Here is a 16,950-nt window from a genome sequence, read left to right as displayed (position 1 = left end):
GAAGCAACAAAATTTAATTTACTTCTCAATCAATAGCTCGCTTATAAATTGCTGATTTATACTGTTACCTCATCAAACAAGACCTATGAAATGCTAACAATTTCTTCACTATAATTACATTAAAAAGGCAGCACTATCAGGGTCACTACAAGAATTTGAGGAAGAAGCGAGAAAGCTTGGTTTGGAAATAAATGAAAGAAAAACCAAGTATATGAAAACATCCAGAAGAGAGGTACAGAAGCAGGACAATGTGGTTAAACTCTGTTCATTATCCAGATCTGCAAAGAAAATAATTTATAAAACTATTCTAAGACCAGTGGTTACATATGCTAGCTAAGCTTGGGTTTTAACAACAAATAATGAAAATATGTTAGCAGTTTGGGAAAGAAAAGTCCTGAGAAAGATATATGGTCCCCATTTTGAAAATGGTCAGTTTAGAAGTAGAACAAATAAAGAACTAATGGAACTGTATGGAGAACCGAGTATAGTTTCCTTCATTAAGAAAGGCAGACTTAGATGGTTGGGACATCTTGAACGTATGCCAGAAGGCCGATTACCTAAACGGGCATTATATGGACACCCAGGAGGATTAAGGAAGAGAGGAAGACCAAGGTTGAGGTGGCTTCAGGATGTGGAGGATGATCTGTGGAGAGTTGGACGCAAGAGATGGAGACAACGGGCTCAAGATAGAGATGATTGGCTTCTACTGATTAAGGAAGCCCAGGCCCTTCATGGGCTGTAGTGCTAATAATGAATGATGAATAATTATATTAAATGCCAGTATTTAGTAATCATAATGTTCGATAACTTTCTAGGATTTGTAGTGTCAATGAATATGCATGTGTATACACATTATCATTCAATATCAGATACTTTTATAGTTATAATTAAGTAACATTGAAATAGGAATATATGCAGGAAAATATTACGAGTATTCGAGTAGTTTTCATAAAACAGCATTTATTGTCTACAATATGAACTATAGCAAATACCAAAAGATAAACATTACTGTTAGTAAAAAATAAACTATTGAATACAACAATATTCATTGTCTTACTGCTTACATCCAGCAGCTTTGTCTTTTACTTTCATAACAAACCATTTTAAATCCACATCATCCCTACCCTTATAAAAATCAAGGGATATGTTGTGTGTTCATTTCACCAGGGGAGAAATATAAAAAATAGTTTTCTGATGATAGTGTATATCTTAGTAGGAAGTCTCTTCAAATCCAATTCTTACTCCATACCAAAACAAGAAACATAACCTCAATTCAGCCAAACCAAATGTACCTTGCAACTATGTATATACCTGCAAGTTGTAGTTTCGTCCTCTAATGATACTCTTACGTTTATTTCTATAAGTTTCAACTATACACTTGTTTCCTGTCATTATAGTAATTATACTGTATATTTCTTGATATTAGAATTATAATCCGCAATGCTAACAATTGCACCTATGTTTATATGAAACAAAGTGTAGTTTAGGGCTGGGTAAATCAAAACTGATTTCAAATAAACTTCAGTTACATTCATCCATTAATATAATTGCCCTTACCTACACATTTTTACGTATGATTACCTTTGCATAAAAATGTAAAGTTAAACCAAACTCAGAAGAATACAAAGGTACAAATTACTAATTTTATATGTAAATTGTTTCAATGTCCACTTCTCAAACAACCTTGAAATAGCTAAAATTAATCAAACAATAGACATATACTGTGTGCTGTATTTAATAACGTCCGATGTACATAAAAAATGAAAGAAAAGATTCCACAAAACACTATTCAAAGTGGGTCAAAAGTTGCTTTCCCCAATATTCATTCTTAAGTTTCATACTTGTACACATACAGATGTCATAATTTGAATAAACGAATAGCTGGTGTAATATCACAGTCTACTATATACAGTCACGAAGCTTGAGTTTTGATGGTGCTAGAAACAATAGACTGTGACGGTACTATTTTGCATTGCCTGTAATGAGGCGACATTAGCGATCCTAGTGGTGAGCAACTACCTAATGTTTGCATATTTACTATGTATTGAGCTTCGCGACTGTATATACTAGACTGTGGTAATAAGTGGTGGGTTGACAACCATGTTCGTGCATTAATTGTTTCTTCAATGTCATGTCTCCATTTTGAACAATATCTGTAAAGGAATGTGTAGTCAAATGTAAATTGAATGTAAGGAAGTGTTTGGGGAAAGCGACTTTTGACCCACTTTGTATTTATCCTAATCTGGTACACTGCACAGTGTCTGTCTATATATCAAGATATTGTTATTGAACATGGTGGATATGTGACCCTAGAAATGAGGACTGCAAATATTGGAACTATAATATATGTATGGTATACCTCTGACTTTGACACAGTATTTCTTACAGCACTATGTTTTTCTTCTGAGTATCAGATAAAATCTGTATGTATGCTATATATAACTGGTAAAATTTCTTCTAGGAATTACAAATTCTCCTACATATTGCGAAGCTAATTTCAGCAGAATGTATTTGCTAGTAACAATGATCACTGTAGGCCTATACTAATATTTTCCATTATATTTTTATTGTACACAATAAGGCTCTAATTATCAATACAACAGTGCACTGTGACATACTGTTATGGTTCATTGCTTAATATTTATACAATGAACTACAAGGGACTTTGAATGTGCTCTTCCAACTGTGTTCTGAGTACATTAAGAAAACATTTTTCGAGTACACTAACTTTTAATTCATATAACTACGTATTAATATGGAAAGGCTGGAAAGCCAAAAGGGCCATTTCTTCAATATTTGCATAAACTAAACTTGATACTGCTTTAAGTTTGTGTATTGTATAATTATTTTCATTTTAGTATACACCTAACCTTCGAAATAATTTTTACATGGCTCTTAGTCCAATTTATCTCTCTCTCTTTTTTTTTTTTCAAACTATCTTTTAGGGAAGGAGATGAGGGAAGCATTACAAGATGATCAGTGATATTCGTGTATATATGATATTTTGCAAGTAACTCCTATATGAGAAAAAAAATTTTAACCAACTAAATGCACAAACATAACTCGTCAGTGCATTAAGTCCAAAAATTTCTTCAGATTTCATTATTACAAATTTAGGACATTCTATATGGACATCATATAACATACTAAAGGTAAAAAATACGTAAAAACCAGTCATGTTTAATCGTGGGAAAATTTCACTCTTTCATATTGGTGACAAAGAAATGTTTAGTTTGAAATTTGCAGACGACCAAGTGACTGTAGCATAGGATAATTTGTTTCAGAATGTATGGTATGCGCACTAAATAATGTTTACAAGAAATGGAACTTAAACATTAACTGTAATAAACCACCAGATACAAATTCTATTTTTTAAATTTCATTATTATTATAATACAACCTATCAGAATTTATGCTAAAGCTCAAAATACATAAAAACTCATAGAAAATTTTAACCTTTATACATATTATAACATTCTCAGAAATTTTCAATTGATTCGGTTAAGAATTCTGTTGCAGGAAGCATTTTATATACAGTAAAATGCTGAATTGAGAAAAATGTGACGAAGGTATGTATTGGATCTTTAAATACAACGCTCATGCTTTTTAAAAATGTCCGCTGGTGACTTAAAAAAGAAAGGAACAGGTAAATTCGTACCATTTTTTGATAGTGAAAAAAATTAGGGTTTTTTAATGTTAAAAATTACCTGTTAATATCAATTTTTTATCCAAATTACAGTCACGGATAACCTTAAATAGGGAATTCTGGTAATTAGTCCCAGCTTACAAGAGTCTAGGAGCCTGCTTCTTGCCAAATGATTAATATCTAATTACAATGGAACCAAATGCCAAGAGTTCCTTATTATTTCTCATTATCTATTTTCATTACAATTAGGAAACCAATCTGAGAGTCCTGACAACACAATATGGCCCATTTTGATTCTCAACTTTTCCAAACACAGTCCTCTTTCCAGGTTAACATTGCTTTACTTTGAATTTTTACACTATAAACAATTTTCCTCGCATGTAACAACTAATGAACTAATTCATATTAATGATAATGTCATACAGCATCTTTTGTATCTAACCAATATTAAAACAAAAATAGAAAAATAAGAACAAGTAAATGAAAGAAGTGTAAAACATGTCACAATCTACAAATTAAGAAAGACAGGAAATGTAAGATGTTATCAAAGAGTGACTGCCAAATACACACGTTCTCAATCCCTATACAAATACTATATGTTCTAGCAGGCAGTAAATCTAAGTCATACAACTTCAACCACGTTTGATCAGTGATAAAGTGAAGTATTTGGTAGTTTGACACAATATCTAAATTGTTTTTATATCATGAATGGTTATCGGCAGGTATTTTTTCTTTAGCTCAACTTTTCCATCTCCAGATTTGTATACAAAATATATTACATTTAAAAATCTTCAATGAAATGTAAATGTATGCAGCATCACGCTGTCAAAACTAATTAAAAACAGTCTTCAGCGAAAGAAAGGAACAAACCAACAATACTAAAGTAAATGCTAATTGTTTAAACAGTTCTGGTCACTATAACAAAAATACAGAAAAATATTGCGTAAGTTATTGTTGAACATATAACCTACGTGAAAGATACAATACAGTAAAATCTTGGATTATGAATAACTTTGTTTGCGAGTGTTTTGCAAAACAAGCGAATAATGAGGAAACATTTTTGTTTGATAAACGAGCCAATGTCTTGCAATCTGAGCAGCACGTTTTGTATGTAACTTGCTTCGCTTGCGAGCAACAGCAAAAGGCAGTGGCGGTGCGTCAATAAGAGCACAAGAGCACGTGAACACCTTATTTCCATTAATGCACGACTAGTTTTATTATTTAATACCGTATTGAAGTAGTGGGGATGTATAATACCAGAATCGAGTATTTTAAACTTCCCACATCTTGCATAAACTTCTTATGTAAACTTGGCAACATCCGTTCACGTACAAGCCGTGCTCTTTTCAAGAAGGTTACAGGAATTTCACGCATGTGCGGGAGAAAATTGTCTTTCGCTGGTTGCTTATGACTTGTCAAGAGCACAAAGCATTAAGTGAACAGTGAATCTATCCTACAGATGTCAGGTGCATCGATACCTATCGTTCACATGCTGTATCTCGAGGAGGAAATTTAATAGTCCGTATTTTAGCCTGTAGTTGTCAGCATCTCACTGTCGGAACGTTTACTTTGTGTGGATGTGTGTACAGTGCTGCTACGAGTGTGTAGTTTGTGAATTACTATACATCAGTGTCAGCATAATAGCATAGTTTGGCTTTCAAACACGTGCTGGCTGAATGTGATGGTGGTATGAATTGAAATATCTGTATGTTGGTGTATATTATTTAAGAATAATATTTACTGGTATGTATTTATAGTAATCAATCTATGCGAATGGGATTACAGTACTGGTATAGGCAATAGTGTATCAGTGTGTTGTGAATCAAAATATATTACTGAACACACACTTTTGTAAATAACGGAATTGTGGTATGTATTAATTTTTAACAAATGTAAACAATGAACTCTGTTCAAGTAATTTTGAACAGTAAAGAACTGGGTAAATCGGCTTACGAAAAAAAAATTGAAATAAAAAGACTGGGTTTCATTATTATTATTATTATTATTATTATTATTATTACATGTTGTTTTGAATTTATATACGGTTTTTTTGGTAGTGAAATATTGGAATCATGACATTTCATATTAGGCTAAACGTACGATTTCAAACTCTCTTCGATTTTGGAACACAAAATTGTGAACACACACAATATTTTACCACGAGCCGCCACTGGCAAGAGGCAATGGAGGGGATCTCGTCTGAGGAGGAAGAGGAGAAACGAGCGGACGAATGAGATTAAAGAGGTATGTAAAAAGTGGGAAGCAGTACAAAATTTTGTTCAGATTCACCACCCTGATAACGTTGTAGCAGTGCATGCGATAAATCTGTTTAACAACAACGCAATGTCACATTTCTGCAAAATCCTCAAAATGAGACAAAAGTAGGAGTCACTGGATACAGTCAGTCAAGCTGTCAGAAGTGATTCCGTTAGTGATAGTGAAAATATTTTCTTCAAATGTTCAAGAAGTTTATTAAGCAGTAAAACAAGTGAAAGATGCTAAAAAACAAAATACAGTAAAACTATTTGTGTTGCACTATAGTGTTTAATTTTATTTAAATTATACTGTACTTTGTATGAATAAAAGGTTGTGAAACGAATTAATCTGAGTCCGCATTGTATTTTATGGAGAAAGTCACTTTGATATGAGAATGTTTTGGATTAACAGCACGTTTTCGAAACGAATTATGGTCATAATCCAAGGTTTTACTGTATTAGGAATGTGCAAGTACTTAAAATAACTTGCACTTCCAAAGGAACTGCATGAGAAAAATTTTATTAAGAGTAATAATTCATAGTTAATATGGTATTAGGAAACGTGAAATTTTTTTCTACATTGTTTTATCATAAAATGTGTAATTTCAAGTTAACGAACCTGCTCACATCTAACTTGTAAGCTGTAGTTTCAGCCTCATCAAAATCCCACATGTGCAATGTCCAGCAATGTACTTATAACATGATTACATAAACGGTATAAAACTTTAAGGTGGAGTTGAATAGTGATTAGCAGCTCATTTACGAAGAACTGTCCAAAGAAGACAAATTCAATACTAAATACTGAAGTTCCTCCTCATTTTACTGATACAAATAATATAATTTTAATATCATCACTGGTTGTTTACAACGTGGAATGATTGCAAAATTAAAATGACAACAGAGAGAATACTTGCGTTTATTTGAAACATCATCCTTATACTCTCTTTCAGAAATGTTCAGTCCAACTAGAATTTCAATATCAAACCTTATTGTTAGATACTTCTGCAATCTTACTGGACGCCAATCTTGTATTTCCTTTAAGTGTATCTACACTTTGGTGAACTTGGACTCAAGATTTAAAAGATATATTGGTCCGACAAGTTAGCATGTAAATGAAATAAGTATAAAAAGTCCTTCAATAACTGTCTTATTAAACTAAAGAATGATACAAAAATTACATTAGGTCATACTATATTGTTTTCATGCATCTATGCTACACACTTGTTCTTCTAGCCTTCCATTTAATGCGTGGTTTTTGCATTTTAATATTTGGGCTCTGTATGATGATTAATCACTACAACCATTATGCTTTTAAGTGATTGTTATTCCATTATTTTGTGATTGTACAGTTATTTCATGTAACAATGTTTTTAATTCATCATCTCCATATTTACATCATGCAATTATCGAATCTTATTGCTTTGCCACACTACTCTTGTCTTTATGCTCATAGTATCACTATAATATGTTACTAGACTTGAAGATGCCATTAATTGGCGAAAGCGTTTGTTAAGTTTTGATTGTATAAATGACCTAATGTAATTTTTGTATCATTCTTTAGCTTAATAAGACAGTTACTGAAGGACTTTTTATACTTATTTCATTTGGACTCAAGAGTTTCATTTATGCCTGTACTAGATACACCATTATGTAACAGTTCTAATAGCAGAGTTCTGAGTAATATTTGTGTATTTCTTTTAAAATATTGACCTTACAGAGAGCACATCTTCGTCACAATTTAACCAACCACAATTTTGTTTGCATAGATATAATATGTTCAGATTAATATTAGACAGTGGTATTATGTTCCAAGGGTCTGCCATTTTGCTACTTTCCATTTATGGAAAAGTATCGTTAATAAAATCTGTTTATAATTTGGTTTTATTCTACAGATGGCAACTCAGAATAATGGAAATAAGAAAACTGAAATTTCCAATTTCTATAAGAAAAATAAATTATTTTCACAGTTTAAAAGTCGTCAAATTCTGAAAAGGAAAGTGAATTAAAAATACAGAATGAATGCAAAAAAAAAAAAAGATTGTTAATAAGACTAGGTCGGATTTTTTTTGACTCTGTGAATTGGTTCCTTAATGCACAATGTCGTCAAATTTTTAACTTAACACCAAAGTTCAAGGGCAAATGTACTTTGTAAATTCTGAATAATAAGAAATTGCTGGATTGCTGCTTCTTTGAACAGCATCTACTTACTGCAGAAAGAAATAGAAGAACTGCATTTAAATAGATCATATATTTATGCATATACGCTTGCAATATAGTAACAAACATCTTCACGGTGGAATGTAGTGCATGCCAAGTATTTCACTCAATACAGCAAAATGTTAGTGCATTGTTCCAATTAAAGTGAAGTTTTGTTAAGCTCTCGTTATGACATCACAGAATATTGGCTCCTCACTTCTGTTTTATAAGCACAATGATTTAAATATGTGAACACTATTCACGATTCTGTTTACATTTTCCTTATCACAAATTATAGCCACTAACTTTCATTGAAATGAATCAGAATTATGCTTTATTAAAGGCTCATTCACAATGAAAATTAAACATAACGTAAACATTAACATAAGCACATAAACATATGCCACAAACTTAAGTAGCCAAGGCCCATTCACAATGAAAATTAAACATAAAGTAAACATAACACGTGTGTGGAAACAAACATACCGGATCAACAAAACTACAGAATCTATTACATAAAAATGGAGAATTGCACAATGACTGACGATGTAGCTATTCAATTTATGTTTCTAACAACTACAATGGCATCAGTATATGGCTTTCAATACTTGAAATAAAAAAAACGGAGATGTAAAATAATCAACTTTTCGTCATATGATTCCATGTTGCGCGCCTAGCTATCATCACGGCCAATAGATCAAAATATTGCCTGTAGGCAAAGCCCATGAGATGTTAAACAAAAATTGAAAACACGCTTTCCGCTTGTGTACTGTTTCCAAATCGCATAAACATAAGCATGAAAGTTTGGAGTTTGCAAACTTTCATGTTAACGTCTTATGATTAAGATTAAGTTCATGTTTATGTAATTCATTGTGAATGCTTTCATTAAATAACATGGACACAAGGTTTTATGCTTACGTTATGTTTATGTTTAATTTTCATTGTGAATGGGCCTTAACTCGTCCTGTTACATGGGAAAATTTAATACAGTAAAACCTCGATAAGACGCGCCCGTTTATTACACTATCCTGTGTAATACGCTTTTTTGTCCGGTCCCTGCACATTTCATATATAACGCCTTTATAAAATACCCCGTTTGTTGCACTCAAGTCCTGCATAATACGCTGTTTTTGTGGAATATTTTCGATGTAATTTTCAGCAATGTACTGTAACAGCAATGAATCATTTTGGCCATTGAACTTAATGGTGCCATTAACCTGAAAAGTATTGCATTCGACCCTTTACATGCGCATTTAAACCTTCATAATATACAATACCCCACCCTCTTGTTACGCTCTCTTACTCGACCCTTTACCTGCGCAGCTTAGAGTTACAATAATCTTCCCTCTTGCTAATCATCTCTTTCTCAAGCAACATTCCTCACTCGACCGTAATAAAATTCTGGAAATCTTTGCTGGTCAGTTTGTTATCTTTTGGTGTATTGAAGTGTCTATGAGAGTGATTACAATGAGTGTTACACGAAAAGCACTTTTTGTGTCTGTAAAATTGGATATCTTACGAAAGTACGATGAAAACAGTACTCTTAATTAGAAACAACTGTCTGATCATTAGGAATCCCATCACCGACATTAATAATGATAATAAAAAATCGCGACTCAATCACTGCAGCTGCGCGACTTTGGGAGGGTGTAAGCGCAAGAGAGTGAAGTGTGGTAAACATGAGGACTTGGAGAACACGCACATGGCAAACAAAGCTACAAAGGATCTTTTCGAAAGAATTAAGTACAGTACATACATACAGTATCGCAAATGTCTTTAACGTACAGTACAGTAATTACATAATGGAGTAATAGTGCATTATCTTTCATGAATTATGTATTTCAATAAAGAAAAATGCTAATAGATACTGTATATAAGTCAAAATTAGTATACCTGCCTAATACGTGGTCCTGATTAATATGCAGTTTACACGTGGTCCCTTGAACAGCATCTTCTCGGGGTTTTTACTGTATTATGTTTGCAGTTTACATTATAGCTCAAGCAATTAGATGTATATGAATACAATATGTGGTAAGAAAGTGTACACATTAGACACAAGTTTAAATTTTATACATTAGCAACTTGCACAAAATCTTTCTTTTAGGTTTCTCCCCCCCCCACCCCCCACAGTGACTTCAATTATTTCTATTAGATGCTGAGTTGAGTGGCTTGAAGGTTGGTAAGTTTGTTAAATTGTATGGAGATTTTCAATTTTTACTTTTTATTTTTTCTTAGTTTTGAATTTAGTATTATTCTCTTGTTTAATCTTTTTTATGTGTTGATCGTTTAATAATTTTAAATAATCAATTATTGTTAAATAGATTTAACATAAGGACAATTTTTTATAAGTAATATACAGAATGGCCCAAAAGTCACTACGCATTAAAATGGAGGAAAAAAAAAACATAGATCAAATGGTAAAATTATATTTTATTGACAGCTAATTAATTGATTATATAGCAATGCACTCTAGTGTTTACATTAGTAACAGTACTTAATTGTCAAATGAAAATGAAGGGCAGATAATTTGAAATCCATGAGGAGATTGAAAATATAATCTAAGTTCAATAATGGGTAGTGACTTTTGGGCCACTCTGTATATTAAAATAATTGAGATTTATATTAATATAATACTTGGCAATGATGCAAATTCAATAGCAAAGCTTACTGTTTACAATAAGAGAAGAGGCTGAGCGTGAAGTAAAAATTTGAGGATCTTTAAAAGCTCGCACTCTATCTGATTTTAATAACATGTTTCAGATTAATACAAATATGACTAAGCCAACTATAAAACATATTGTAACACAGTAGGTGAAGTATATTATATGAAAGATACAACACGACAAACTTTTATTAATCTGTCAATTTATTTCTTGAGAGTATACTAAGACAACTGCGCTGTAACCGATGCCTACAAATCATCTCCAAGTCATTGATTCCAGACTATGGATATAATGTGAATGAAATCCGACAATATTTACCTCTCTCGTTCGTGATTCTTTGTATTAATTTTTAATCTCAACTGCAAATCAAAAAATCCATAGTGGCAGCTTGTAAGATCAGTGGTACATATGGATCTGCAATATAGACTAGTCTAGACGGCATTTCGGAAGGTGGTTAGCTTCTATATGCGCCGTAGCATTTCTGATATGTGATGTCACAAGCTTGTACAGTAGAACCAATCGGAATCAGTCTATAACAAGCACTTCCCGAGTTCGTTTGTTCACGTGTGAGTGTTTCAATACATTGAATAAGTAAAACTGACATTTACTGTGTGTGTGTAAGATAAATAAATGGAAGAAGAGACTGTAAGAAGACAAGTATTACACAAGCAGGCGCGGAAAATAGTGTTTAAGGTGTATAATTATTTGAAAAACGTTAACGAGCAGAATGCTGCCGGCCATCTTGATGCTGGCAGCAACGTTGTCAACATGCAAGAAACGACTGCAGAAGCATGTGGTATGGGATTGAGAACCGTGCAAAGAATATTATTAGTGAAGGAAAGAGGGTTTGTTTGGTGTCATGCTTACAGTAATCAACGGCTAAGGTCATTATTGTCTTTTGATAATTTAAATTCTCTCCTAAGCTATTTGTATTGCACGTGCTCGTGAAGTACGACGTGGCAATGTTGTACGCTGCCTTGCTCTCTCTATCTGTCTCTCTCGATACAAACGCTAGCCTTCCGAATTGCCGTCAACTCTAGTATCACATGAATCACTTTAAATGCTACGAGTAACAGTACAGCAGTTATTAAGAATAGCCAAAGAGGCAAAGTTAAGATTTAAACTGTAATATCTTCTAAGCAATAATTTCAGTTATTTGTTTTGAGGTTTTATAGCACAATTTTTTAAATGGCAAATCACATTTCCACCCAGATAATTTATATGTTAAATGTAATGATATACTATTCTCTCTGAGCCAGTCAGACTTTCAATATTGATATGGAAATTTAATGAAAATAGCAAGCAATAAAAGTGACTCAGAATTTCAGCAAATACTGCTACATACAGCTATGTACAAGGCCTCAATTGAATCACTGTGGAAAAAAAAAATTCATTTGCTATCTGTGTAAAAATACCTGAAAACTTTACATATTTGTACGTAAATATTGGTAACATAGGCAAGACAAAATGATCGTAAGAAGAAAATGAATGATAATACATCAAATCTTAATAACAATTCACATAATTTATTACAGATTGTTATATGAAGTGAAAAAACATTCATACTAAACAATTGGAAATGCACAAGTACTTTTTTAATATGCATTGGTGCTACTCTAGATGTTAAAGTAAAAAATTTCTCTTCCAAGGATTAAATAGTCACCAGCTTCTGCTATTACAGGAGCACAGTGTTATTTTTTATTGTGATCTCACTATGTTGTAAGTTTAGACTAATTCCCGAGCACCCTGACTCAATCTTTCACTATACATAAGAAAAGAAAGACAAAACTTAACAATTGGGAAGTTTAAGACTTAATCCATGAATGAAGATGAAACAGCAGTAAAAATAAATTATTTAATAACAGATACACAGAATATTAATGGTATGCATTTAACAGGAGTTTATTTACTGTAGTTTAGCTTCAAACTAATTTGGAAGAAAACATTTTGGACACTGTTTATTTAATACACCAAACTACCTGTAAAAACACATTAAGAACAAAGGGGCTGTAATACATTTAATTACATTTAAATGTACGCTAATCTGAATTTTGCTATGATTCGCTCATCTGACTGTAAATTTATAAAGGCTGGTAATTGTGAGAATGTAAGACTGAATGTGGGAAGAAATAACATTGGTTCTTAGAATAATACTTTTAGTTTAAATAATGAGAACTGTGTCATCCATAAGATAAACTACATACATCTCAATAAATAGACACCAAGTAAAAAAATAAACAATGAATGCACCACTGTGTTTTAATTTTATATGAAAAATTATCAGGATAATAACAGAGTAAAGAAATGCAACTTAACTGAAATAATCTACAATTACGCAAATCAATGCTACAACGAAAGGTAAAAACGTGATCCAGAGTATACTGATCTTTGGTGCACATATTCTAGAGCGAACATTTTTCATATTCCAGAATACAAAACAAGCAAAAACGTTGCATCTTCAAAGTAACATGGAGTGCTTTAGAACTATTCATGAAATATTTTTAGTGGCTTGTCACATCTTAAACAATAACTAAACAGAGAGTTTATAAGCACTAAAAGCTAAGAATCCCACCAAATGTACTAGAATGGATGCACCACTGTGTTTTAATTTTATATGAAAAATTATCAGGATAATAACAGAGTAAAGAAATGCAACTTAATTGAAATAATCTACAATTATGCAAACCAATGCTATAATGAAAGGTAAAAACGTGATCCAGAGTATACTGATCATTGGTGCACATATTCTGCAGCGAACATTTTTCATATTCCAGAATACAAAACAAGCAAAAACGTTGCATCTTCAAAGTAACATGGACTGCTTTAGAACTATTCATGAAATATTTTTAGTGGCTTGTCACATCTTAAACAATAACTAAACACAGAGTTTATATGCACTAAAAGCTAAGAATGCCACCAAATGTACTAGAATGGATGCACCACTGTGTTTTAATTTTATATGAAAAATTATCAGGATAATAACAGAGTAAAGAAATGCAACTTAATTGAAATAATCTACAATTATGCAAACCAATGCTATAATGAAAGGTAAAAACGTGATCCAGAGTATACTGATCTTTGGTGCATATATTCTACAGCGAACATTTTTCATATTTCAGAATACAAAACAAGCAAAAATGTTGCATCTTCAAAGTAACATGGAGTGCTTTAGAACTATTCATGAAATATTTTTAGTGGCTTGTCACATCTTAAACAATAACTAAACATAGAGTTTATATGCACTAAAAGCTAAGAATGCCACCAAATATACTAGAATGGATGTATCCGTTCAAAATGAGTTCAACTATTGCAATATACTGTGTAAGTAATAATAGCCTTCAGAATTTTTCATTATAAATATTACTACCATTCCAACCAGCAGGATTTGAGGGAACATTTTATGATCCACCTTACAAGAAGCAGATACAATCTGTTTATTGAACAACTTACAAATTTGATAATTAACTGAAGTCATTCATCACACCAATACATGTTAATATGAATTACCTTGCTATGAAGTTCATAAGACAATTACATTCTGAAGATACTCTGCATTTCATACATTTTTAACTCCTCACCTGAGCAGAATCTTGTTTATACTTATCATAATAATTTAGACCACTACTCGCAGGAGTACAGTGGAACATACGAAAGAGAAGGCATGCTAATGCAATCAGTACTGTTTTTTTTTTTTTAACCTGTGACCTTCAGTATCAAAGATCGGTGTCCTAGTCTTTACATCAGATCTTCTTACCTATTGTCGGACCATCAGATCTGTGCCCCTGTAAGATATGCGAACTGAACCCTAATTCCTTCTCAGCCTCGGTAATTCATTTCTCTCCCTGCATTCCTATCTCTCTCTTTTCTAGCTCTTTCCCTTTCTCTCTCTCACTTCTCACAATTTTTAGCCTTCTTGCAGGACAATTTATTTGCACTTGCAGTCCAGTGTTATCAACTGAACATGAACACTGTAGCACGGAGTGGCGAAAGAAATATTATTAAGCAAGTACGTAATAACATTTTGCGATGAAGAGAAACAAACAGGTCAATATGTTTCCTATAAATCGGGCAACGATAAGAGCAGCTGCTATCATAGGTGGGGCTTATTTTATTTCAATTGATTACGTATTAAAATTACTTACTTAACTAATACTAATAATACAACATTTTATGTAATTTATATAGGCAGGTCAGAGCGCCTAACAAAGAAAATCAGGAGAGAGGGAGGCTGTGCAGGAGATGAAACGCTAGAATCACCAGGGAAGAACAGATCAAGGGAACCTTTAATTCTTTTAGATGATATGAACCAATGTATTTTAAGAAGAAAGATACAAGAATTTTATACCGTGTAGAATAAAGTTCCGACATTGAAGAAATTACTGAAGATTGTGAGAGACAATATTTTCCAAGCTTGGAGAGGAACGCTGCGGAAAGTGATTCGAGACATGGGATTTAGGTTCAAAAAATGTAGAAATACAAGATTTATTTTGATTGAAAGAAATGATATTGTAGCATGGAGGACCAGTTATTTATTATACAGTTTGACGGAAGTTTGGCAACATCCCTATTCCGCAAGGTTCTGGCTTGCTGTTTAATGTGGTGGGAGGAAAGCGAGTGGAATGGAGTGAGTACAGGTGTTAACTTTTTCAAGAACAACGACAGAGCTGAAGGAGCACAGATCCTATGGTCCGACAATAGCTATCTGTCTTCAAAATAGTACATAAAGCATATTCTACCTTCACATTCAAAGGTTAAGACAAAAATTCCAGCCATAGCTCTTTGATGTTGTACAAATGTCATCCATTACTGAACCTGACTTGTACTAAGATCACAGGGAAGAACAGAAAATATAGCAGATTAAAACTAAGTTTTCTGCCATCAATACATTTTTTATTCTGTTCTTTCTTCACTGAATAAATAGTTGAACTTAGTTGTAATCTCTATATGACCATGAAGTATTTAACCACAACCAGTGCTGATATATTCCCGATGTCTAGGATGTAACTCCCCAAAAGTACACCCGCTACACCAGTTGTAACTAATATGATTAACGTATTCACATTGATCGTTGATATACAGCATGTACCTGACCTGCTAAACATAACTACTGTAATCACATGTGGCCAGAATATGACCTCGGCTGGCAAGACATGACCAGCTAGCTAGTAAGCAAATCGTAGCTTTGGATCATAGCCTAGCTTCTCCAGGTTGGGAACACATGCGAAGTTGATCATAGGTGGTGGTCCACACATCAGCACCAACGTGTCAGGACTAGGAGGGAATAAGTGATCCTTGATCATCTCAGCTGATATGAATCCAACACTATACTTCCAGTCTGAAAAATATAAATTTAATATTATTCATAAAAACAAAAAGTAACATAACTACTACAAAATGTCACTCAAATAGGTTTGAACTAATCCAGTGACAGTTAATCAGATTGGCTGGGGCCCATCCAAAAATTTTAAATCATATTTTATTTGCTTCTGTTAGAAACAAAGATTTCTTAGAAATTAATATAGTAAATCCTCGATTTAACAATTTTTTTTTAAATTTTTATTATATTTTAAATGTAATTATGATGGTGATGATGATTATTATTATTATTTCTGATAATAATAATAATAATAATAATAATAATAATAATAATAATAATAATAATAATGCGTTTCCAATTCACTGCGGGCTAAAGCAAGGAAATGCACTATCACCTTTACTTTTTAACTTTGCTCTAGAGTATGCCATTAGGAAAGTCCAGGATAACAGAGAGGGTTTGGAATTGAACGGGTTACATCAGCTGCTTGTCTATGCGGATGACGTGAATATGTTAGGAGAAAATCCACAAACGATTAGGGAAAACACGGGAATTTTACTGGAAGCAAGCAAAGAGATAGGTTTGGAAGTAAATCCCGAAAAGACAAAGTATATGATTATGTCTCGTGACCAGAATACTGTACGAAATGGAAATATAAAAATTGGAAATTTATCTTTTGAAGACGTGGAGAAGTTCAAATATCTTGGAGCAACAGTAACAAATATAAATGATACTTGGGAGGAAATTAAACACAGAATAAATATGGGAAATGCCTGTTATTATTTGGTTGAGAAGCTTTTATCATCCAGTCTGCTGTCAAAAAATCTGAAAGTTAGAATTTATAAAACAGTTATATTACGGTTGTTCTGTATGGTT

At 32.6% G+C, this 16,950-nt stretch overlaps 1 protein-coding gene across 2 annotated transcripts in view; it reads right to left on the bottom strand.

Moving 5' to 3' along the window:
• Positions 1 to 940: 940 nt before the first annotated feature.
• The window catches only part of LOC138697683 (NADH-cytochrome b5 reductase 2), a 34,996-nt gene continuing 18,986 nt past the window's right edge, over positions 941 to 16,950 (bottom strand). For both annotated transcript variants that reach the window (XM_069823141.1, XM_069823142.1), the window contains one exon: positions 941 to 16,095. In XM_069823141.1, coding sequence (XP_069679242.1) covers positions 15,923 to 16,095 — 173 coding nt within the window. In that variant the 3' untranslated portion in view covers positions 941 to 15,922. The remainder of the gene's footprint in view (positions 16,096 to 16,950) is intronic.

The sequence above is a fragment of the Periplaneta americana genome, chromosome 4 (assembly GCF_040183065.1).
Source record: "Periplaneta americana isolate PAMFEO1 chromosome 4, P.americana_PAMFEO1_priV1, whole genome shotgun sequence".
NCBI classification, from domain to species: Eukaryota; Metazoa; Arthropoda; class Insecta; order Blattodea; family Blattidae; genus Periplaneta; species Periplaneta americana.
The sequence above is the reverse complement of the archived record's forward strand: the minus strand, read 5'-3'. Positions and strand labels throughout refer to the sequence as shown.